Below are 25,527 nucleotides of genomic sequence, written 5' to 3' on the forward strand. Positions count from 1 at the left end.
GACAACAACAAACACCTCTCAAAATTTTACTTTTATGCTCTCTATATGTTTTCAAAATCAAAGCTCTAGCACAAATATAGCAATCAATGCTTCCCTCTGCGAAGGGCCTTTCTTTTACTTTTATGTTGAGTCAGTTCACCTATTTCTCTCCATCTCAAGAAACAAACACTTGTGTGAACTGTGCATTGATTCCTACATACTTGCATATTGCACTTGTTATATTACTTTACATTGACAATATCCATGAGATATACATGTTACAAGTTGAAAGCAACCGCTGAAACTTAATCTTCCTTTGTGTTGCTTCAATGCCTTTACTTTGAATTATTGCTTTATGAGTTAACTCTTATGCAAGACTTATTGATGCTTGTCTTGAAAGTACTATTCATGAAAAGTCTTTGCTATATGATTCATTTTTTTACTCATGTCATTTACATTGCTTTGATCGCTGCATTCATTACATGTGCTTACAATAGTATGATCAAGATTATGATGGCATGTCACTCCAGAAATTATCTTTGTTATCGTGTACCTACTCGGGACGAGCAGGAACTAAGCTTGGGGATGCTGATACGTCTCCAACGTATCGATAATTTCTTATGTTCCATGCTACTTTATTGATGATACCTACATGTTTTATGCATACTTTATGTCATATTTATGCATTTTCCGGCACTAACCTATTAACAAGATGCCGAAGAGCCAGTTGCTGTTTTCTGCTGTTTTTGGTTTCAGAAATCCTAGTAAGGAAATATTATCGGAATTGGACGAAATCAACGCCCATGATCTTATTTTTCCACGAAGCTTCCAGAAGTCCGGAGAGGAAACGAAATGGGGCGATGAGGCGCCCACACAACAGGGCGGCGCGGCCCAAGCCCTGGCCGCGCCGGCCTGGCGTGTGGGGCCCTCGTGGCGCCCCTGGCCTACCCTTCCGCCTACTTAAGCCTTCGTCGATAATAACTCCAGTACCGAGAGCCACGATACGGAAAACCTTCCAGAGATGCCACCGCCGCCAATCCCATCTCGGGGGATTCAGGAGATCGCCTCCGGCACCCTGCCGGAGAGGGGAATCATCTCCCGGAGGACTCTTCACCGCCATGCTCCCCTCTGGAGTGATGAGTATGTAGTTCACCCCTGGACTATGGGTCCATAGCAGTAGCTAGATGGTCGTCTTCTCCTAATTGTGCTTCATTGTTGGATCTTGTGAGCTGCCTAACATGATCAAGATCATCTATCTGTAATGCTATATGTTGTGTTTGTTGGGATCCGATGAATAGAGAATACTATGCTATGTTGATTATCAATCTATTATCTATGTGTTGTTTATGATCTTGCATGCTCTCCGTTACTAGTAGAGGCTCTGGCCAAGTTTTTGCTTGTAACTCCAAGAGGGAGTATTTATGTTCGATAGTGGGTTCATGCCTCCATTAAATCTGGGACACTGACAGAAAGTTCTAAGGTTGTGGATGTGTTGTTGCCACTAGGGATAAAACATCGATGCTATGTCTAAGGATGTAGTTGTTGATTACATTACGCACCATACTTAATGCAATTATCTGTTGTTTGCAACTTAATACTGGAAGGGGTTCGGATGATAACCTGAAGGTTGACTTTTTAGGCATAGATGCATGCTGGATAGCAGTCTATGTACTTTGTCGTAATGCCCAATTAAATCTCACACTACTCATCATATCATGTATGTGCATGGTCATGCCCTCTTTATTTGTCAATTGCCCAACTGTAATTTGTTCACCCAACATGCTTATTCTTATGGGAGAGACGCCTCTAGTGAACTGTGGACCCCGGTCCATTCTTTTAATCGAATACAATCTATCGCAATACTTGTTCTATCTGTTTTCTGCAAACAATCATCATCCACACTATACATCTAATCCTTTGTTACAGACAAGCCGGTGAGATTGACAACCTCACCGTCACGTTGGGGCAAAGTAATTTTGTTGTGTTGTGCAGGTTCCACGTTGGCGCCGGAATCCCTGGTGTTGCGCCGCACTACACTCCGCCGCCATCAACCTTCAACGTGCTTCTTGGCTCCTACTGGTTCGATAAACCTTGGTTTCTTACTGAGAGAAAACTTGCCGCTGTACGCATCACACCTTCCTCTTGGGGTTCCCAACGGACGCGTGCTGTACGCTTATCAGAGGCCATGTTGGCATCTTTTGCGTCCCAATCTCCGGAACACTGCTGCACCACAAGATCTGAATCACCATAGCAAATGATCCGGTGCGCACCGATTTCTTTTGCGACCTTGAGCCCATGGATCAAAGCCTCATACTCAGCAACATTGTTTGATGCTCTGAAGTGCACTTGTAAAACATACCGGAGATGATCTCCCTTAGGTGAAGTAAGCACCACACCGGCACCCAGACCCTCCTTGAGTTTGGATCCATCAAAGTGCATCTTCCAGTACTCCATCTTGTGTTCCGGCGGTTTGTATTGCATTTCTGCCCAATCAACCAAGAAATCAGCTAAAGCTTGTGATTTTATGGCGTCTCTTCTTTCGTACACCGGTACGTACGGTGACACCTGGATTGCCCATTTGGCAATCCCGCCGCTAGCATCCTTGTTGCACATGATATCAAAAATTGGTGCCTCGCTCACCACTTTCATAGGGTGTTCTTCAAAGTAGTGCTTGAGCTTGGTGGCGGCCATGAACACACCATAGGTCATTTTCTGGAAGTGAGGGTAGTTTTGTTTTGAGAGGGAGAGCACCTCGCTCAGGTAGTATACCGGTCTCTGCACGGTTTTTCCTTCCTCTTCTCTTTCAACCACAACTACCACACTCACAACCCGGTTTGTTGCTGCTATGTACAACAGCACGGGCTCCGTTTCTAGAGGCGAAGCCAATATCGGCGCAGTGGCTAGCATTGTTTTTAGCTCTTTGAACGCTGCGTCTGCCTAAGGGGTCCAGACAAAGGTATCGGATTTTTTCATCAAAGCGTAGAGCGGCAGGGCCTTTTCCCCCAACCTTCTTATGAACCGGCTTAGCGATGCCAAGCTTCCGGTAAATTTTTGCACATCTTTAAGTTCTTGCGGTATTGTCATTCTTTCAATGGCCTGGATCTTTACCGGATTAACCTCTATGCCCCGGCTAGACACGAGAAAGCCAAGCAACTTGCCGGCTGGAACACCGAAGGTGCATTTTGCCGGATTGAGCTTCATCCGGAACCTTCTTAGGTTATCAAACGTTTGCCTCAAATCATCGATCAAGGTCTCCTTGACCTTCGTTTTTATCACAATATCGTCCACATAGACTTGCACATTCTTACCGATTTGATCAAACAAACACTTTTGCATGCAGCGCTGGTACGTTGCACCAGCGTTGCGCAAACCGAAAGGCATAGTAACATAGCAATAAGCCCCATGCGGGGTGATAAATGCAGTTTTTATTTGATCTTCCTTCTTCAAGGGAATCTGGTGGAAACCGGAATAGGTATCCAGAAACGACAACAGTTCACATCCAGCAGTGGAATCAATCACTTGATCGATCCGGGGTAAAGGGAAAGGATCTTTTGGGCAAGCCTTGTTCAGGTTGGTGTAGTCGATGCACATGCGCCACACCTTTGGAGCTTTTTCTTCAAGGTTCTCCTCTTTTTTCTTTTCGACCAGCACCGGATTGGCTAGCCAGTCAGTATGCAGTACCTCCACGATGAAACCGGCAACTAACAACTTTGTTACTTCTTCCCCAATGATTTTCCTCCTGTCTTCAGCGAACCGGCGCAACGGCTGCCTTACCGGCTTCGCATCCTTCCGGACGTTCAGAGAGTGCCCAGCCAACTCCCTCGGAACACCTACCAAGTCATCAGTAGACTAGGCAAAGATATTCCGATTCTCACGGAAGAAGTTGACGAGCGCGCTTTCCTATGCCTCACTAAGACCGGCACCGATGCGAACGGTGCGCTCAGGGTAAGCCGGGTCCAGCACGATGTCTTTTGTTTCCTTTGTTGGCTTGAATGCCGGTGTGCCCAGGTTGCCACTCATTGCAGCTAGGCTCAACTGTGAGGACTGAGCCAGCGCAACCGCAGTTTGCATTCTCCTTTTTTCTTCTGCGATCACCAGCGATTCGTCCAGATTTGATCCGGCGAAAGCGGTTTCCAGTGAGAATTTGTAGTTTCCCACCACGGTTAAGGGTCCAGATGGTGCCGGCATCTTCATCTTGAGATACGCCGTATGCGTTGAGGCCATAAACGATGCCAACGCTGGTCTTCCCAACAGCTCATGATAGGGACTGTCTAGGTCCACCACCTCGAACAGAACATTTTCCACCCGGCAATTGTCGCGTCCTCCAAATGACACATCTACCCGGACTTTTCCCATGGGCGAGCAGGACAAACCCGGAACTATTCCGTGGAACGTAGTGTGAGTTGGTTGCAGCATGTTTTCAGTGATTCCCAGCGTGCGCATGGTGTGCCGGTACATAATGTTTATGCTGCTTCCATTGTCAATCAGCACTTTGTTGAACCGCACTCGAGCTGTTGGCCCATGCATGATAGGGTCCACAACAAAAGCATAGCCACCCGGATTAGGCATGATTTTCGGATGATCCTTGAACGACCAGGTAATTTCCTGATCTGACCACATCATGTACCTTGGTACCGCCGGCATCACTGCGTTCACTTCCATGGAGCGGCGATGCAGGCTTTGCTTGTCAGTTGGCTCAGTAACGAACACAACACAGCACAAGTCCGGATCCTGGTAAACATTCCGGCCCAAAGATGCCAGCGGTGGTGGTTCTCCATTGCCATCACCCACCTGATGAACTTGCTGGTGCTGCTGCCGGTTTGGCTGAGGCTGTACCGGCAGAGCATTCGCTCCAGTAAGCGGTGGTGGTGGTGGTAGGGGGTGCTGGTGCAACATATCTTGCGATGGTGGTAGTATCGTGGTACAGCCTTGTGCTTGCGCATCTTTTACCGCACCCTTCAACATCAGGTACTTGGTCCAAGAACAATCCTTCGTCAAATGGTTTGATGGATTAGCCGGATTCGGCGTATGCCACCGGCAAGGTTGGTCCATAGCTGCTTCCATGGTGTATTTTGAATGTTCTTGCCAATTCTTGTTCTGGCCCCAGGGTTTCTTTTCAACCCACTGTTTCTTAGGACCCGCCCATGGCTGCGATCCAGTTTTCTGCCTCTAGCTACCGCTGGCGCCGGAGTTATCATGCACAGCAGCTACTTGTTGCGGACTGATACGCGTACAGCACGCGTCCGTTGGGAACCCCAAGAGGAAGCTGTGATGCGTACAGCGGCAAGTTTTCCCTCAGTAAGAAACCAAGGTTTATCGAACCAGTAGGAGCCAAGAAGCATGTTGAAGGTTGATGGCGGCGGAGTGTAGTGCGGCGCAACACCAGGGATTCCGGCGCCAACGTGGAACCCGCACAACACAACCAAATTACTTTGCCCCAACGTGACAGTGAGGTTGTCAATCTCACCGGCTTGCTGTAACAAAGGATTAGATGTATAGTGTGGATGATGATGTTTGCAGAAAACAGTAGAACGCGTATTGCAGTTGATTGTATTCGATGTAAAAGAATGGACCGGGGTCCACAATTCACTAGTGGTTTCTCTCCCATAAGAATAAGCATGTTGGGTGAACAAATTACAGTTGGGCAATTGACAAATAAAGAGAGAATGACCATGCACATACATGATATGATGAGTATTGTGAGATTTAATTGGGCATTACGACAAAGTACATAGACCGCTATCCAAGCATGCATCTATGCCTAAAAAGTCCACCTTCAGGTTATCATCCGAACCCCTTCCAGTATTAAGTTGCAAACAACAGACAATTGCATTAAGTATGGTGCGTAATGTAATCAACAACTACATCCTTAGACATAGCATCGATGTTTTATCCCTAGTGGCAACAGCACATCCACAACCTTAGAACTTTCTGTCATTGTCCCAGATTTAATGGAGGCATGAACCCACTATCGAGCATAAATACTCCCTCTTGGAGTTACAAGCAAAAACTTGGCCAGAGCCTCTACTAGTAACGGAGAGCATGCAAGATCATAAACAACACATAGATAATAGATTGATAATCAACATAGCATAGTATTCTTTATTCATCGGATCCCAACAAACACAACATGTAGCATTACAGATAGATGATCTTGATCATGTTAGGCAGCTCACAAGATCCAACAATGAAGCACAATTAGGAGAAGACGACCATCTAGCTACTGCTATGGACCCATAGTCCAGGGGTGAACTACTCACTCATCACTCCGGAGGCGACCATGGCGGTGAAGAGTCCTCCGGGAGATGATTCCCCTCTCCGGCAGGGTGCCGGAGGCGATCTCTCGAATCCCCCGAGATGGGATTGGCGGCGGCGGCGTCTCTGGAAGGTTTTCCGTATCGTGGCTCTCGGTACTGGAGTTATTATCGACGAAGGCTTCTTATAGTCGGAGAGGTAGGTTTAGGGGCGATGCGAGGGGCCCACACACTAGGTCGGCGCTGCCAGGGCCTGGGCCGCGCCGCCCTAGCGTCTGGCCGCCTCGTTGCCCCACTTCGTTTCTCCCCCGGTGTTCTGGAAGCTTCGTGGAAAAATAAGATCCTGGGCGTTGATTTCGTCCAATTCGGAGAATATTTCCTTACTAGGATTTCTGAAACCAAAACAGCGATAGAACAACGAATCGGCTCTTCGGCGTCTTGTTAATAGGTTAGTGCCGGAAAATGCATAAATATGACATAAAGTATGCAGAAAACATGTAGGTATCATCAATAAAGTGGCATGGAACATAAGAAATTATCGATACGTTGGAGACGGATCAGCATCCCCAAGTTTAGTTCCTGCTCGTCCCGAGTAGGTAAACGATAACAAAGATAATTTCTGGAGTGACATGCCATCATAATCTTGATCATACTATTGTAAGCACATGTAATGAATGCAGCGATCCAAGCAATGTAAATGACATGAGTAAACAAATGAATCATATAGCAAAGACTTTTCATGAATAGTACTTTCAAGACAAGCATCAATAAGTCTTGCATAAGAGTTAACTCATAAAGCAATAATTTCAAAGTAAAGGCATTGAAGCAACACAAAGGAAGATTAAGTTTCAGTGGTTGATTTCAACTTGTAACATGTATATCTCATGGATATTGTCAATGTAAAGTAATATAACAAGTGCAATATGAAAGTATGTAGGAATCAATGCACAGTTCACACAAGTGTTTGTTTCTTGAGATGGAGAGAAATAGGTGAACTGACTCAACATAAAGTAAAAGAAAGGCCCTTTGCGGAGGGAAGCATTGATTGCTATGTTTGTGCTAGAGCTTTATTTTGAAAACATAGAGAGCATAAAAGTAAAATTTTGAGAGGTGTTTGTTGTTGTCCACGAATGGTAGTGGGCACTCTAACCCCCTTGCCAGACAAACCTTCAAAGAGCGGCTCCCTTTTTTTTTTGGTGGCACTCCTTCCAACCTTTGCTTTCACAAACCATGGCTAACCGAATCCTCGGGTGCCTGCCAACAATCTCATACCATGAAGGAGTGCATTTTTATTTTAGTTTTATTTAGATGACACTCCTCCCCACCTTTGCTTTCTCAAGCCATGGCTAACCGAATCCTTCGGGTGCCGTCCAACAATCACATACCATGGAGGAGTGTCTATTTTGGTTAATTAATTTGGGACTGGGAATCCCATTGCCGGCTCTTTTTGCAAAATTATTGGATAAGCGGATGAAGCCACTAGTCCATTGGTGAAAGTTGCCCAACAAGATTGAAAGATAAACACCACATACTTCCTCATGAGCTATAAAACATTGACACAAATCGGAGGTAATAAATTTTGAATTGTTTAAAGGTAGCACTCAAGCAATTTACTTTGGAATGGCGGAGAAATACCATGTAGTAGGTAGGTGTGGTGGACACAAATGGCATAGTGGTTGGCTCAAGGATTTTGGATGCATGAGAAGTATTCCCTCTCGATACATGGTTTAGGCTAGCAAGGTTATTTGAAACAAACACAAGTATGAAGCGGTACAACAAAACTTACATAAAAGACATATTGTAAACATTATAAGACTCTATACCGTCTTCCTTGTTGTTCGACCCTTACAAGAAATTATCTAGACCTTAGAGAGACCAATTATGCAAACCAAATTTTAGCAAGCTCAATGTATTTCTTCATTAATAGGTGCAAAGTATATGATGCAAGAGCTTAAACATGAGCACAACAATTGCCAAGTATCACATTATCCAAGACATTCTACCAATTACTGCATGTAGCATTTCCCGTTTCCAACCATATAACAATTTAACGAAGAAGATTCAACCTTCGCCATGAATATTATGAGTAAAGCCTAAGGACATATTTGTCCATATGCAACAGCGGAGCGTGTCTCTCTCACACACAATGAATGCTAGGATCCATTTTATTCGAACAAAACAAAAAACAAAAACAAACAGACGATCCAAGCAAAATACATAAGATGTGATGGAATAAAAATATAGTTTCACTAGAGGAACCTGATAATGTTGTCGATGAAGAAGGGGATGCCCAAGGCATCCCCAAGCTTAGACGCTTGAGTCTTTTTGAAATATGCAGGGGTGAACCACCGGGGCATCCCCAAGCTTAGAGCTTTCACTCTCCTTGATCATATTGTATCATCTCCCTCTCTTGATCCTTGAAAACTTCCTCCACACCAAAATCAAAACAAACTCATTAGAGGGTTAGTGCATAATCAAAATTCACATGTTCAGAGGTGACATAATCATTCTTAACACTTCTGGACATTGCACAAAGCTATTGAAAGTTAATGGAATCTAAAAATCCATCAGGCATAGCAAAACAGGCAATGCGAAATAAAAGGCAGAATCTGTCAAAACAGAACAGTCCGTAAAGACGAATTTCTAAGAGACACCAGACTTGCTCAAATGAAAATGCTAAAATTTAATGAAAGTTGCGTACATATCTGAGGATCACACATGTAAATTGGCATAATTTTCTGAGTTACCTACAGAGAATTAGGCCCAGATTCGTGACAACGAAAGAAATCTAGCTTCTGCGCAGTAATCCAAATCTAGTATGAACCTTACTATCAAAGACTTTACTTGGCACAACAATGCAACAAAACTAAGATAAGGAGAGGTTGCTACAGTAGTAACAACTTCCAAGACCCAAATATAAAACAAAAGTGCTGTAGTAAAATCATGGGTTGTCTCCCATAAGCGCTTTTCTTTAACGCCTTCGCCTAGGCGCGTAAAGTGTGTATCAAGTATTATCAAGAGACGAAGCATCAACATCATAATTTGTTCTAATGATAGAATCAAAAGGTAACTTCATTCTCTTTCTAGGGAAGTGTTCCATACCTTTCTTGAGAGGAAATTGATATTTAATATTACCTTCCTTCATATCAATGATAGCACCAACAGTTCGAAGAAAAGGTTTTCCCAATATAATGGGACAAGATGCATTGCATTCAATATCCAAGACAACAAAATCAACGGGGACAAGGTTATTGTTAACGGTAATGCGAACATTATCAACTCTCCCCAAAGGTTTCTTTGTAGAATTATCAGCAAGATTAACATCCAAATAACAATTTTTCAATGGTGGCAAGTCAAGCATATTATAGATCTTTCTAGGCATAACGGAAATACTTGCACCAAGATCACATAAAGCATTACAATCAAAGTCATTGACCTTCATCTTAATGATGGGCTCCCAACCATCCTCTAACTTCCTAGGAATAGAAGTTTCGCGATTTAATTTCTCTTCTCTAGCTCTTATGAGAGCATTTGTAATATGTTTTGTGAAAGCCAAATTTATAGCACTAGCATTGGGACTCTTAGCAAGTTTTTGTAAGAAATTTATAACTTCAGAGATGTGGCAATCATCAAAATCCAAACCATTATGATCTAAAGCAATGGGATCATTGTCCCCAATGTTGGAAAAAATTTCAGCAGTTTTATCACAGGCAATTTCAGCAGTTTTAGCAGTTTCAGGCAGTTTTTCACGCTTTGCATTAGAAGTGGAAACATTGCCAACACCAATTATTTTACCATTAATAGTAGGAGGTGCAGCAACATGTGGAGCATTAGCATTACTAGTGGTGGTAATAGTCCAAACTTTAGCTATTTTATCTTCTTTAGCATTTTCTTCTCTTTCCCACCTAGCACGCAATTCGGCCATCAATCTTATATTCTCATTAATTCTAACTTGGATGGCATTTTCTGTAGTAACAATTGTATTATCAATATCCTCAGGTTTAGCAGCCATTTTATTAATTAAAGAAGATTGTGACGCAGACATGTATGAGATTCGGTTTTCAGCATTTGCAAGTTTAGTTTGCAACCCAGAGATCTCCATATTCAAATTTTCAAGTTGATTTCCTATATTCTTCAACAAGGTAGATTGTTCGTTCATAGTTTTAGTAAATAATTTATTTTGCTCATATTGTGACTGCATAAAGCTCTTGGTGGATCTTTCAATCTCTAACATCTTTTCCTCATTAGGTGAAACGTATCTACCATAAGAGTTACCATTAGCAGGATATGGCCTAGAATTATTGTAATTGTTATTTTTAATGAAATTCACATCAATATATTCCTTTTGAGCAGCCAATGAAGCTAACGAAACATTATTAGGATCAACATTAGTCCTACCATTCACAAGCATAGACATAATAGCATCAATCTTATCACTCAAGGAAGAGGTTTCTTCGACAGAATTTACCTTCTTACCTTGTGGAGCTCTTTCCATGTGCCATTCAGAGTAATTAATCATCATATTATCAAGAAACTTTGTTGCGTCGCCAAGAGTGATGGACATAAAGGTACCTCCAGCAGCTGAATCCAATAGGTTCCGTGAAGAAAAATCCAGTCCTGCATAAAAGGGTTGGATGATCATCCAAGTAGTCAGTCCATGGGTTGGGCAATTTTTAACCAAAGATTTCATTCTTTCCCATGCTTGTGCAACATGCTCATTATCCAATTGTTTAAAATTCATTATGCTACTTCTCAAAGATATAATTTTAGCAGGAGGATAATATCTACCAATAAAAGCATCCTTGCATTTAGTCCATGAATCAATACTATTCTTAGGCAGAGATAGCAACCAATCTTTAGCTCTTCCTCTTAATGAGAAAGGAAACAATTTTAATTTTATAATGTCACCATCTACATCCTTATACTTTTGCATTTCACATAGTTCAACAAAATTATTGAGACGGGCAGCAGCATCATCAGAACTAACACCAGAAAATTGCTCTCTCATAACAAGATTCAGTAAAGCAGGTTTAATTTCAAAGAAATCATTATTATTTGTGGTTGTGAAGTCACACAACTTAGTATTTTCAGGAGTACCCATTTTAGCAATAGTAAATAAAGCAAACTAGATAAAGTAAATGCAAGCAACTAATTTTTTTGTGTTTTTGATATAGCAAACAAGATAGCAAATAAAGTAAAACTAGCAACTAATTTTTATGTATTTTGTTTTAGTGCAGCAAACAAAGTAGTAAATAAAATAGAGCAAAACAAAAACAAAGTAAAGAGATTGGAGGTGGAGATTCCCCTTGCAGCGTATCTTGATCTCCCCGGCAACGGCGCCAGAAAAAGAGCTTGATACGCGTACATCACGCGTCCGTTGGGAACCCCAAGAGGAAGGTGTGATGCGTACAGCGGCAAGTTTTCCCTCGCAAGAAACCAAGGTTTATCGAACCAGTAGGGAGCCAAGAAGCACATTGAAGGTTGATGGCGGCGGAGTGTAGTGCGGCGCAACACCAGGGATTCCGGCGCCAACGTGGAACCTGCACAACACAACCAAATTACTTTGCCCCAACGTGACAGTGAGGTTGTCAATCTCACCGGCTTGCTGTAACAAAGGATTAGATGTATAGTGTGGATGATGATGTTTGCAGAAAACAGTAGAACGAGTATTGCAGTTGATTGTATTCGATGTAAAAGAATGGACCGGGGTCCACAGTTCACTAGTGGTGTCTCTCCGATAAGAATAAGCATGTTGGGTGAACAAATTACAGTTGGGCAATTGACAAATAAAGAGAGCATGACCATGCACATACATGATATGATGAGTATTGTGAGATTTAATTGGGCATTACGACAAAGTACATAGACCGCTATCCAAGCATGCATCTATGCCTAAAAAGTCCACCTTCAGAGTTATCATCCGAACCCCTTCCAAGCATTAAGTTGCAAACAACGAGACAATTGCATTAAGTATGGTGCGTAATGTAATCAACAACTACATCCTTAGACATAGCATCGATGTTTTATCCCTAGTGGCAATAGCACATCCACAACCTTAGAACTTTCCGTCACTCGTCCCGCATTTAATGGAGGCATGAACCCACTATCGAGCATAAATACTCCCTCTTGGAGTTACAAGCAAAAACTTGGCCAGAGCCTCTACTAGTAATGGAGAGCATGCAAGATCATAAACAACACATAGATAATAGATTGATAATCAACATAGCATAGTATTCTCTATTCATCGGATCCCAACAAACACACCATGTAGCATTACAGATAGATGATCTTGATCATGTTAGGCAGCTCACAAGATCCAACAATGAAGCACAATTAGGAGAAGACGACCATCTAGCTACTGCTATGGACCCATAGTCCAGGGGTGAACTACTCACTCATCACTCCGTGAGGCGACCATGGTGGTGAAGAGTCCTCCGGGAGATGATTCCCCTCTCCGGCAGGGTGCCGGAGGCGATCTCCCGAATCCCCCGAGATGGGATTGGCGGCGGCGGCGTCTCTGGAAGGTTTTCCGTATCGTGGCTCTCGGTACTGGAGTTATTATCGACGAAGGCTTCTTATAGTCGGAGAGGTAGGTTTAGGGGCGACGCGAGGGGCCACACACTAGGCCGGCGCGGCCGTGGCTTGGGCCGCGCCGCCCTAGCGTCCGGCCGCCTCGTCGCCCCACTTCGTTTCTCCCCGGTGTTCGGAAGCTTCGTGGAAAAATAAGATCCCGGGCGTTGATTTCATCCAATTCCGAGAATATTTCCTTACTAGGATTTCTGAAATCAAAAACGAGCAGAAAACAAAGAATCGGCTCTTCGGCATCTTGTTAATAGGTTAGTGCCGGAAAATGCATAAATATGACATAAAGTATGCATAAAACATGTAGGTATCATCAATAAAGTGGCATGGAACATAAGAAATTATCGATACGTTGGAGACATATCACGGACCGTACCTCCGATCCGGGAAATCTTCCCTTCTTTTGTTGTGTCGGTTATCCCGGTACTGATCTTGGCATGGTTGGCTTGTTTGTGCTGGCTCTGCATGCACTGCCGATTGCATTAGGTCTCCCAATGCATAGTTATCCGCCACACGTATCATTTCTGCCAACGTTGTTGGCATGTTTCTCTGTAGCTTTTGTCACAGAGGTGAACCTCTTCTGCACCCATTGCAAAACCAAGCTATGGCTTGCGCCTCGATTACTCCCTCACAAGAGTTCCTTATGGAGTTCCACCGGGTCAGGTAATCCCGGTCTGTTTCATTCGAACGCTGTACGCACAAAGCGAGCTGTTGCGGCCTATTTGGCCTTCGGTATGTACTGCTGAAGTTGCTCACAAAGGCTTCCTCAAAGTCCAACCAGCCATTTATGCTTCCTGTCGGCAAGTTGTTTAGCCAGATGCGCGCTGGTCCTACCAGGAAATACGGTACAATTCTCACGGCCCAACGCCGGTTTCCTCCACCAAGGATGGCGCTCCTCCGCCACCGGCAACGTAAACTACGGTCACGTAATCCGCAAGCCAGTCTTCCGGCTTAGTGGTGCCATCATATGTTTTTGTATCGCGGGGCAACGTGAAGTTGCGAACCGGTGGTTCCTCTTTCATGATGCGTGGGCCAAAACACTTGGGACCCGGAGGACCTTCTGCCTCAACCATTTCAGACAAGTACATCCTATCCAGCCTGTGCCTCGCATCCCGGTCTGGTAGGCATCTTTCTCCTAACCTTTCCCCCAAAGGGTTCCGGTAGGCTCCAATTCTTTCGGTTCCTGAATCAGCTTCATCGTATCTTTCCGGTACCGCGGCCCTAGCCTGCCGGTACCTTGGCGGAGGCATTTCCTCCTCTGCATAAGCAGCTCTTGGTGCACGATAATTTTGCCCGGTTTCACCTCTACCGGCATACTCATCTCTGGCATAGCCATATCTGGCGTAGCCACGATCTGCCCCTTGGCTTTTTCTACCGGCCTCGTGTCGCCCGGCTTGTTGTTTTCCGGCTAGCACCGGATTGTACACAGTCATCTGCTGTGCATTCACCTCTTTTCCTTTTCTCTTGTCCGGATGGGGGGACGACGCCTGCCCATGGGACCTGCTTCCGGCATTCTTTGTCGAATGCACAGATTTCGAAGCCGCAGCCTTGTTCAACTTTGCAAGCTGTTCAGCATTTTGCTGCTCAATCGTATCAAGCAACTCCCTGACAAGCTCTTGTTGTTTTGCCAAAGCATCTCCGGAAAGCGATTCACACAGCTCTACTGCAGCCTTAGCAGCTTTTATGGTTTTATCCGGACAGCTATACTTAGGTTTCTCTACCATGCTCAACGATGCAGAAGTACTTTTTCCGGCAAGAATCTCCTTACGCAGATCCTGATCTAAGTTGTGAGCTCTAAGCCAGTTTTCTGGTATCCTTGCAGCCTGAGCGCTAACAGAAGCAAAGCCATGGGCAGCGTTATACTCACGTAGGGTTAGGTTCAGCTCGCGCTGCGCCCGGACGATGTCGGTGCCGTTCGCGAGCAGCTTCTGCCGTTGTGCCTCCAGTTCCGCCTGAGCCGCTGCCGGGTCGATGCTCTGCGCAATGGTGGTAGCCAGCACGCTCATGGCCGCTTGGAGTGGAGTCTCCGGTGGCGCTGCGGATGCACCTGCAGCTTCCTGGTTGAGCTCGGTTGGCGGCTTGGCCGTGCGCGTGGAATTTGTCTGTCCCGCGCCTTCCGCCGCAGCTCCCTTGCCGGCGTCACCCGCGCCAACCACCAGCACCTCGACGCTGCCGGCTGTGCGGTCGCTTCGAAGCGCAGACCTTGGCGGATCCGGAGCCACCAGCACCGGCGAGAGCTACTGGCGCTCAGGGACGGTGCCGTAGTAGACGAGGATGCTCCCGAACTCGATGACGTGGCCGTTCTTGGGGAACTTACCTCCGTTGGAGAAGCAGCCCATGTTGTCGTTGATGAAGCGCATGTCGCGGATGCGGTTGACGAGCACGGTGACGACATGCTCGCCGCCAACGGTGAGGAGGCCCGCCCGAATATGAACTCCAGCAAGCACAGCTGCTGGCCCCACGGTGGGCACCAACTGTCGTCGTGGTGAACAGACAGATGCCATGGGATGGCTTATCTTGGGGTTGAATGTGCGCTAGAGGATTCAGGGGAGGGTTTTGGTATAGATGGAGAGGTTTCCGGATGGATTCCTCAAGAAATTGGCCTTGGCCGAAGGTAGAAGATGATGAACTCAAGAACAAAGACCCCACTAGATCTCTCTATTCCGTTATCATAAGAGCTTACAGGTTTCTGGTTACAAGAGAGCCTATCGTCCATGCCCGCGAAGGGATGTGCGCCCTCTCCTTATATAGGGGAGAGGGCGGCTTACAGGGGAAGAAACCCTAAGAAACCCTAATGGGATCTTTGACTAGACAAACTACTTTACAAAGCTACTTTAGCTACCGGTGATGCCGGTATGCCTTTAATCAGGAGTTGTGACATCCTCCGGCACCTTTTACGTCATGCTTTGCCTTTGGCGTCATGGCTTCGATTAAAGCTGAAGTGCTTCGCTCATCTTTGTCTTCTAGCTCTGGAGAGCATCTTTGACCAGCCTTGCCGACGTGCTACAGTGTAGCCTGTTCCGGTATTCCGGTACGTTCTTAGCCAGTTCCGGTATCCCCCTTCCTGGGATACCGGTATGATTCTCTGAATTAACGTTCGTTATTCGGAACCACCTTTAAACCGGTACTTTGATGGCTCAAACCATCCGGTTTGGCATGCCTTTGGCATACCGGGGGTCATCCCCCCAACAACCAAGGTCCATGGCGCCGCTTCATGGTTGTCCATCACTTATAGCTACTATGACAACTACTTGAAATAAAGCTATTACATGATGAATAGACACGCATGTCTTAACAAATTTAAAGACAACCATTAGCCTCCTGCTGGTTGCCATAATACAATAATTAACATCTCATACATCAAATATAATCATCATCACATCATGGCCATATCACATCACCAAACCCTGCAAAAACAAGTTAGACGCCTCTAATTTGGTTTGCATATTTTACGTGGTTTAGGGTTTTCGAGTAAGATCCAATCTACTTACGAACATGAACCACAACGGTGATACTAATGTTTTCAATTTAAAGAGTAAATTGAATCTTAACTATGGTGGGAGAGACAGACACCCGCAAAGCCACTTATGCAATACAATTTGCATGTCAAGCGTGGAGCAGGTCTCATGAGACGCGATCATGTAAAGTTAGCCCGGGCCGCTTCATCCCACCATCCCGCAAGATGCAAAGTACACTAACCAAAAACAACAAGAGCATCAACGCCCACAAAACCATTGTGTTCTACTCGTGCAACAGATCTATGCATAGACACGGCTCTGATACCACTGATGGGTTCGTTGCATGGAAAACAAAAAATTTCTACCGCGAATAAGAACAAATCCAAGATCCAATCTAGGAGAAGGCAAGATCTAATCTATGAAGATCGAGGCAACGAGATGTATGTGAGACTAACCCTCGAAGATTCCAAAGCCTACGAGATTAGATCTCGTTGTTGATGTAGTCGATCATCCTATGCTGCAATCCGGCAACACTTCCGTACTCGGTCGTGCGTACGGTGTCGATGAAGCCCATCCTCTCCCCGTTCCAGTGGGAAGCGGAGGTGTGGTAGATCCCCTCGGAATCCCAGCAACACGACGGTGTGGTGGTGGTGGAGGAGGAGAAAAGCTGCAGGGCTTCGCCAAGCCGGTAGAGCACTATGGAGGAGAGAGGGGGCGGCCAGAGTTCGGTCTGATTGGGGTCAGCGCCCCCTCCCCCCTACCCTCTTTATATAGGGGGGAGGTCGGTTTGGGTGGCCCCCCAATGCCCCAAACCCATCTAGGGCCGGCGGCCAAAGGGGGGAGGGGGAATTCTTCCCCCCAAGTTGATCCACCTAGGGTTTAAGGGTGGCTGACTTGGGCCTTGAGGGGCATGTGCCCCTGGCCCATTAGGCTAGGGTGCATCCCCTCGGCCAATGCTAGGCCTCCTAGGGTCATGGGCCCACTGGTGGACCCCCGGAACCTTCTAGAACCTTCTCGGTTTTCCACCGGAAAAATCCTGAACTTTTCCGAAACCTAGAAATCAACTTCCCTGATATGAATCTTATTCTCCGGTCCATTCCGGACCTCCTCGTGATGTCCTGGATCCCATCCGAGACTCCGAACAAACTTCGGTCTCCATCTCATATTCCGAATCTACTTATACGACATCGAACCTTAAGCGCGTCACCCTACGGTTCGTGAACTATGCGGACATGGTCGAGACTCCTCTCCGACCAATAACCAATAGCGGGATATGGAGATCCATAATGGCTCCCACACATTCAGCGATAACTTAGTGATCGATTGAACCATTTACATACGATACCGATTCCCTTTGTCACACGATACTTTACTTGTCCGAGGTTTGATCATCGGTATCTCCATACCTAGTTCAACCTCGTTACCGACAAGTACTCTTTACTCGTTACTGTGGTATGTCATCTCTTGTGACCTTGTCACATGCTTGCAAGCTAATTAGATGTCATTCCACCGAGAGGGCCCAGAGTATATCTATCCGTCATCGGGATGGACAAATCTCACTCTTGATCCATATGCCTCAACTCACACTTTCCGAATACTTAATCCCATCTTTATAACCACCCATTTACGCAATGGCGTTTGATGTAATCAAAGTACCCTTCCGGTGTAAGTGATTTACATGATCGCATGGTCGAAGGACTAGGTAACTATGTATCGAAAGCTTATAGCAAGTTGAACTTAATGACTTGATCTCATGCTACACTTATTTGGCTGTATGTCCATTATATCATTCACCCACTGACATAACCTTGTTATTAACAACATCCAATGTTCATGATCACGAAACCATGATCATCTATTAATAAACAAGCTAGTTATACAAGAGGCTTATTAGGAATTCCTTGTTGTTTACATAACACACATGTATCAATGTTTCGGTTAATACAATTATAGCATGGGATGTAAACATTTATCATGAACACTAAGATATAACAATAACTAATTTATTATTGCCTCTTGGGCATATCTCCAACAATAATAACAAGTATGCATTAGTCCAAGTATGGGGTAGTGCATTAGCATAGGTTCACTCACACAACACTTATCAAACCAATGAAGATTATTTGGCTATGTGAAGCGAAATCACTTGACGAAATTCCCGTGTATCCTCGGGAACATTTGGTCATCATAAGTACAACAACCGGCTTGTCCTTTGCTCTGAAAAGGATTGGGCCACTCACTGCAATAATTATTACTGTCTTTTATTTACTCGCACTTTATTTACCTGCAATACCAAATACCCCTTCAAACCTGTTTGTTAGTGTTATAGTGAATCCTTGATCAAAACTGTTCATCAATACCTTCTGCTCCTTGTTGGGTTCGATACTCTTATTTATCGAAAGTACTACGATACACCCCCTATACTTGTGAGTCATCAATTATCAATCCACTTTCTCCATGAGGACCCAAGCCCGCGGATAGAAGAATCTCATGAAGAAACCCCCAACTGAATCACATATTTCTCATAACCTAGCTTAATTAAGAACTGAATAAGAGTGCACACTTCTATGAATCTTATGGGAAGCTACACCACTTGTTAGGATAAAAAAAATTTATAAGAAGGCAATTTTATTATAGGAAATCAACCTATAAACTATTGGAGACATCCTACTATTAATTGTCGTGTGGGTAAGAAGGCTTTACCTGTGTGGATGAAGGGAGCTCTATCGTCTTATAAGAAGGCTTTACCCGCGTGGATGAATGGAGATCTATCATCTATGACGGATTTTCCATAGGATATCGTTGGTAAAGCCGTATGAACGGAAGATGTCTACCGGGGATATGTGAATGGTCAAAAGGGTGGGTATGCGGGGTCGCGGAGAAGGCAGTGATTGGTTTGTATCTTACACCTGGCCTCACACCAAGGAAGTGTGGACAGGCTCATGACTCGGTTGGCAATAAGCATAAGTTCTCTTATGCGTAAAGTAACACACCTGAGTGTATTGAATTGTGACCTATCACTCCCTTTTTCGGGAAGAAACTACTAACGCGGCAGGAAAGGAACTACATGAAGTTCTGGTTAACTTGTGAAGACTAACGGACATACTTTTTCAGAATAAAATAAACCTTTTGAAGAAATGATTATGAAAACTTGCATTTGCCTACGACTTTCTGGTTTCTGGTTGTAGCTAGTGCATGATACACTTATTTCTATTATTGAACTTGCTGAGTACGCTAGTACTCATCTGTTCCCTCTTGAACACCCTGCTTAGATCTGGAGGCATCAAAGGAGAAGCTACCATTAAGTTCGAAGACGGGGGACTTAACCAATGCAAGGGCAGAAGTCAGTCAATAAAGTTGATGAAGTTAGCATGTACATATTCCATGGTGGAAACCTAGTCTAGAAGTAGAAGTGAACTTATTCCCTAAACCTAGTACCTAAGTAGATAGCGTTCTAGCATAGTTCTCTAGCAAGCCAAGTATCTCTAGATCTAGAATTAGTAAGAAATTAGTCTACGAGTTCTTCTTTTGGAGTTTTATTTACAGTTTTACCTCAATGTAAAGTAGGAGGTTGTGCTGATCTTTTGTAAACAGTTTGTGTATACTTCTATAGACATACCTTGGACTCGCATATGTTTCTGTTATACCACTCTGAGGGATGTAATACTAGTGACACGATATTTCATTGGTGTTATGTCAACGACTTGCATACTACACCATGCAGTGGTATACTGGGTCACCGCACCTGCATCATCGGATAAGTGGATCGAACGGCTTAGGACGCCAAACCGCTGTGGTGGCTCCTAGCTAGACCGATTTTACTGTTACTTAATAACTTGCATAGTGGCCCTCACAATGCGAGGGCATCATCTTTATGTGTTCGAGAAATACATTCATAGTTTCATATATTTTTGCAATATGTCGGTATAAAAATATGATTGTATAGTCGTAGCACATGAGTTAGATATAAGATAGATAGATAATAGATAATGTTTACGCCACATCGAGAACCAGTCCACCCGGGCTTGAATCCCCATCACGGTAATTTCGCAGGGATAGACGAACTTTAAATCGGATTATCATCCTACCTAACAATGTATAGTTAAGGGAGAGATCATTCCCTATTGGACAACGTTTAATGGTTACGCCACACAACAGCCCACGACGTCACCACCACCGAGCTGTGTGGCCTGGGAAGAAGAGGCTGGACTCTGTGTGGCCTGGGGACGGGTTCAAATATTGAGGTTGCCATCATGGGCAGTTTCGTTCGTATACATGTTTAGGCGTGCCACAACTTCAGAAAGTGATTGTAATTTCAGTTTATTTTATGTCTTTTGTAAATGTGTGTGATCTACGAAAATAACGTTTGTTGCATGTAATATATTGTTTGTGTGATGATCAATGGTTTGCCATCAATTTATTGTAGAGGCCGGGATTGTACTTCTTCATGTTGTTTTTTGAACTGTATATACATGAAAAATAATACAGTAGTTCAAGATATTACTGAAAACTACGTCACTATCTTAAACGCTATCGTTTTGACGAAGTGATTACATGATAGTTACGGTTTGTCCATATATTAAAACCTTCAGTAGACTATCAAGTACCAAATAGTGACTTTTATTTGTCCATGACGGCATAGGTACATGGTACATGGATTTGGATTTTCTTTTTTATGTTAACTGCATTCCCAAGTGACTCATCCAAACGGCTGAGAGGCCTTGAGGTTGCGTCTTGTGTACAAGTCATCAGAGTTTAAAATCCCAGTCAACCTCGATCGGTTGTCATCTTGAGCTGTCTCTGACCCGCAAAGTCTTTTCTGCCGGAGCCGGTAACTACCGGAGTACCCCGAACCAATAACACGGTGACAGCTGATCCAGTACAATCTACCCCATCCAAGTATCGCAACGTATTAGCTCTTTCGTGGTTTTCTGCTGCATGTCTGCTGCATGTGTAGGTCCCACCCACATGGCTCTGTCCCCTCTCCTCTCTCTCCACCCCGAATTCTCTCTCTTCAATTATTTCCATTCATTCCACCACGGTAAAATCTCTCCTGAATTAACAACTTACTTCTGTACTTATTCTAATGCACGACACTAACTCCGATGGATGGTTCTTACTGATTTTAATTAGGTTCAGTTTGTATAATTTTTCAACCATGTTTCAAATATTGTATCGAAATATCATGTCACAATTTCCTATTTTCGTAAGTTCATAAAAGTTCCATATATTATTACCATATACTCCATGTCACTGCTAAATACTAGTGGCGCACCACTACTATCACGCCACTGCTAACAGTTAGTAGTGGCGCACCACTCATGCGCCATTGCTAACTCAAGTCTCGGGTGGAGCTGAATCATAAAATAAATATAGCAATGGCGCATGGTTGTTGTGGTGCGCCACTAGTATTTTCATAGCAGTGGAGCACCTGTTTTTGGTGCGCCACTGCTATATAGCAGTGGAGCACCACTAGAGGGGTGCGCCACTACGAGTGATCTTACGCCTAGGCCTTTTTCTAGTAGTGGTTTATTTAAATAATTTCAGTCCATTTAAAATATCTCCAAATTTTTGTGAGCAACTCAAATCGTATGATCAATATATTTTTCTAAGTATGGGATCAGTAATGATACCAAAGAAATATGGCACATATTATATTTTTTTTTATTTAGTTGTATTTTTTTTTACATATGTGATTCAAACATATTCTAGTTGTATTTTTTTTCAAAAAGTTTCAGATTTTTCATTAATATGTTCAAAAATTTGTGAGCAAACATATATGGGTTATATTTGCTCTAAGTATGGGTTTGTCTTAAGTAACATCTTGGCATCAAAGAAATATGGCAAATATTACGTATATTTACTGAAAATTGGGACATACCAGCACTTCCCAATTAGGATTCAGAAATCAGAGAGCAAGCATGGCGTAGCCGACGATGCAGGCCGCGGCTGAGGCGGCGGCGCCGGTCACCATGACCCCGGCGCTGTTCTGGTTGGTGGAGCCGGTGGGAGGTGACGCGCCGATCGTGTTCGTCGATCCTCCATCTGCGCCGGCCGGAGCGGTCGCTGGTGGCAGCATCGGCGGGGCGCCGGCCGGAGCCGACGGCGTGGGCGACGGTGGCGAAGAGCTCGGAGGAGCAGACGGAGGAGACGAGGCCGCCGGCGCCGAGCTTGGCGGTGTCCCCTGGGCGGAGGCGGAAGCGGGGGGGGGGGGCCGAGGTGGGGCTGGGAGCCTTAGGAGCGGGCGCGGGAGGAGATGCCGTCGCGGGCGGCGGGCTGGAAGCGGACGGCGCAGGAGACGCTGCCGGCGGAGGGGTCGCAGTGCTCGACACCGGAGGCGGGGCGGCGGGCGAGCAAGCCGGAAAAGAGACAGCCATAAGGGCCACCAGCTGATACGTATTGTATATGTCGCGCAGCGTCTGTCGGGGCAATACCCAATAAAAATTCGGGATACCGCTTCGGCCAGCACGCATCGCAACCAACCAACGCACGGGCAGATGGACACCGGTAGTTACCGGATCCGTTAGAAAAACCGCACTCGTCTCTGACCGTCGATTATTCTATTGCCACTGCAGAAAATTCTACCCATGTAATCGTAAGGTACCATCTTCATAGTACATCTTGTCCCCTTGTGTTTGTACGTACTGTGCAAAGTGCAAACAAAAGGTGAAGTCTTTAAACAGCTCAGCCATGGCCGCGCGGGCTAACAGATATGGTGAAATTTCGGAGGGCGGCAGGGGAGCGCTGGAAGGCCGGAGAGCGCAGGAGAGGTCGTTAGATGACTGGCTCCCGATCACCTCCTCGAGGAACGCCAAGTGGTGGTACTCCGCGTTTCACAATGTCACCGCCATGGTCGGAGCCGGCGTCCTCAGCCTGCCGTACGCCATGTCCGAGCTCGGCTGGTACGTTCTGTGTCGATCACCGGCCATCGCTGACCTCTGATTTCTACTGAATTTGACCGACCTTGATGTGATTTGGTTCTAGGGGCCCTGGCATCGCGGCGCTGCTCCTGTCGTGGATCATCACGCTCTACACGCTGTGGCAGATGGTGGAGATGCACGAGGCGGTGCCGGGGACGAGGTTCGACCGGTACCACGAGCTCGGGCAGCACGCCTTCGGCGACAAGCTCGGGCTCTGGATCGTCGTGCCGCAGCAGCTCGTCGTCGAGGTTGGCCTCAACATCGTCTACATGCTCACCGGCGGCATGTCGCTCCAGAAGTTCCACGAGATCGTCTGCAAAGACAGGAACTGCAAGGACATCAAGCTCACCTACTTCACCATGATCTTCGCCTCTGTCCAGTTCGTCCTCTCCCAGCTCCCCAACTTCGACGCCATCTCCACCATCTCCCTCGCCGCCGCCATCATGTCAATCTGGTGAGTAATTTCTGTCCCCCACCACCATATCGATATGTGCTGCACGTCTGCACAGCAAAAATTCTGAAACCCGCTGACATGACATGGCGCGCAGCTACTCGACGATTGCTTGGGGGGCTTCCTTGGACAGTGGATGGAAGGCGGCGGGGCAAGTGAACTACCACCTGCGCAAGACGTCGGCGGCGGGGAAGGTGTTCGGCTTCTTCGAGGCGCTGGGGGTCGTGGCCTTCGCGTACGCCGGCCACAACGTCGTGCTGGAGATCCAGGCGGCCATCCCGTCCACGCCGGAGATGCCGTCCAAGAAACCCATGTGGAAGGGCGTGGTCGTCGCCTACGTCATCATCGCCCTCCACTACTTCCCCGTCGCGCTCGTCTGCTACTGGGCCTTCGGCAACACCGTCAATGAGAACATCCTCATCACCCTCGACAAGCCCAAGTGGCTCATTGCCACCGCCAACATGATGGTCGTCCTCCATGTCGTCGGAAGCTACCAGGTTTACGCCATGCCCGTGTTCGACATGATCGAGATGGTGCTCGTCAAGAAGCTGCGCTTCCCTCCCGGCCTGCCCGTCCGTTTGGTTGCCCGGACCGCCTATGTTGGTAATAATATTTCAGAATTCATTTCTTCACGCTAAAGCTCTTGCCATCAGATAACCACGACTTTAATGGGATGCAATCGGTTGCAGCGTTCACAATGTTCATAGCCATCACCTTCCCCTTCTTCGGTGGGCTGCTTGGATTCTTTGGCGGATTCGCGTTCGCACCGACGACTTATTTTGTAAGCATTCCAAATCCCTTTCGTTTCCATTATAGCAACTGCGAATTCACAGCCTGACAAGGACACATATCTTGTGCAGCTTCCCTGCATCATGTGGCTGGCAATCCACAAGCCCAAAAGATTCAGCCTCTCATGGTGCACTAACTGGGTAACAAGCTTCTTGATTTCTTTCTTTCTCTGTGTCTGTAGTAGATGTCCAAAATAACAAGACCAATTTGTGTCTCAATTTCATCCTAATTTTCAATCCCAATTGTTCTATGTTAGACCCAATATAACTATGTTTCTACTACCATGCTCTTCAGATCTGCATCGTCCTTGGATTCATGCTTATGATACTATCGCCCATCGGAGGACTCTGGCGGATTATACAGAAAGCCAAGGATTACCATTTCTACTCGTAGATTCTAGACTAGTATACTACATGTAATCCCGCATATAGTTACATATATGCTTGACATATGGATACAAGATTATCGACACGTCACGAGTCGCCGAACATGGCTAGCTAGCTGGAACGAAAATGGTTTTATAGGCGTTAGTTGTAAATTGGTAATGTGTGTGATTGTATATGTTTATCTATATGGTAGGATCAACTTGGCTTCTCTTTTGTGGTCAGAGAAGAGGATCAGCTCGTTTCTATTCACAAATCATTGTGAAGTCCCAATTTAACCTTACACTTATGGGTCCCATTTATGATTAGTTGTACACACAGTACATGTAACTTTTGGATCGTAATGGCTGTAAGCATCTCAGTTATGCGGAGGCAAGGTTTAATGTTTAACATTTTAACCTTTAAGTAGTAAAGCGCTCTTTATCGAACAAAAGTTGCAAGTAGATAATGAAAGTGTTCGGTGAAGGAAAACAAGGTATGTTAACCTTTCGCAAAAGTATTCTACACTGGTACAATTTTCTTTAAGTTAACCGACACATAATCCTTCACTTGAAAGACGAATTCCCGCCCATTAAATGTAGCATCCAGACATTCAATACTTGTTCGGTAGCTTGCTCTTTACAAAAGTCATTGAAGAAAATATCCTATCAGCCCTATTATTTGCTAGATGTAAGATTAACACCAATTTGAGAAGCTTGTAAACAACGTTAT

General features: G+C 45.3%; 1 protein-coding gene across 1 annotated transcript; it reads left to right on the forward strand.

Moving 5' to 3' along the window:
- The first annotated feature begins 23,046 nt into the window (after nt 1-23,046).
- Nucleotides 23,047-24,886, forward strand: LOC124649421 (lysine histidine transporter 1-like). The gene is made up of 6 exons (XM_047189064.1): nt 23,047-23,175; nt 23,258-23,647; nt 23,742-24,247; nt 24,334-24,425; nt 24,505-24,573; nt 24,728-24,886. Exons 1-6 carry the CDS (start codon nt 23,123-23,125, stop codon nt 24,824-24,826), a joined length of 1,209 nt encoding a protein of 402 aa, XP_047045020.1. The 5' UTR covers nt 23,047-23,122; the 3' UTR covers nt 24,827-24,886.
- Nucleotides 24,887-25,527: the final 641 nt, after the last annotated feature.

This window comes from Lolium rigidum, chromosome 4, assembly GCF_022539505.1.
Source record: "Lolium rigidum isolate FL_2022 chromosome 4, APGP_CSIRO_Lrig_0.1, whole genome shotgun sequence".
In the NCBI taxonomy this organism is placed as follows: domain Eukaryota; kingdom Viridiplantae; phylum Streptophyta; class Magnoliopsida; order Poales; family Poaceae; genus Lolium; species Lolium rigidum.

Excerpts from the sequence above, each read along its gene's own strand:
- LOC124649421 (XM_047189064.1), top strand. The coding sequence starts at position 23,123 with ATGGTCGGAGCCGGCGTCCTCAGCCTGCCGTACGCCATGTCCGAGCTC. Across the intron at positions 24,248-24,333 it reads TGCCCGGACCGCCTATGTTG|CGTTCACAATGTTCATAGCC; the intron begins GTAATAATATTT and ends AATCGGTTGCAG. Across the intron at positions 24,426-24,504 it reads TCGCACCGACGACTTATTTT|CTTCCCTGCATCATGTGGCT; the intron begins GTAAGCATTCCA and ends TATCTTGTGCAG.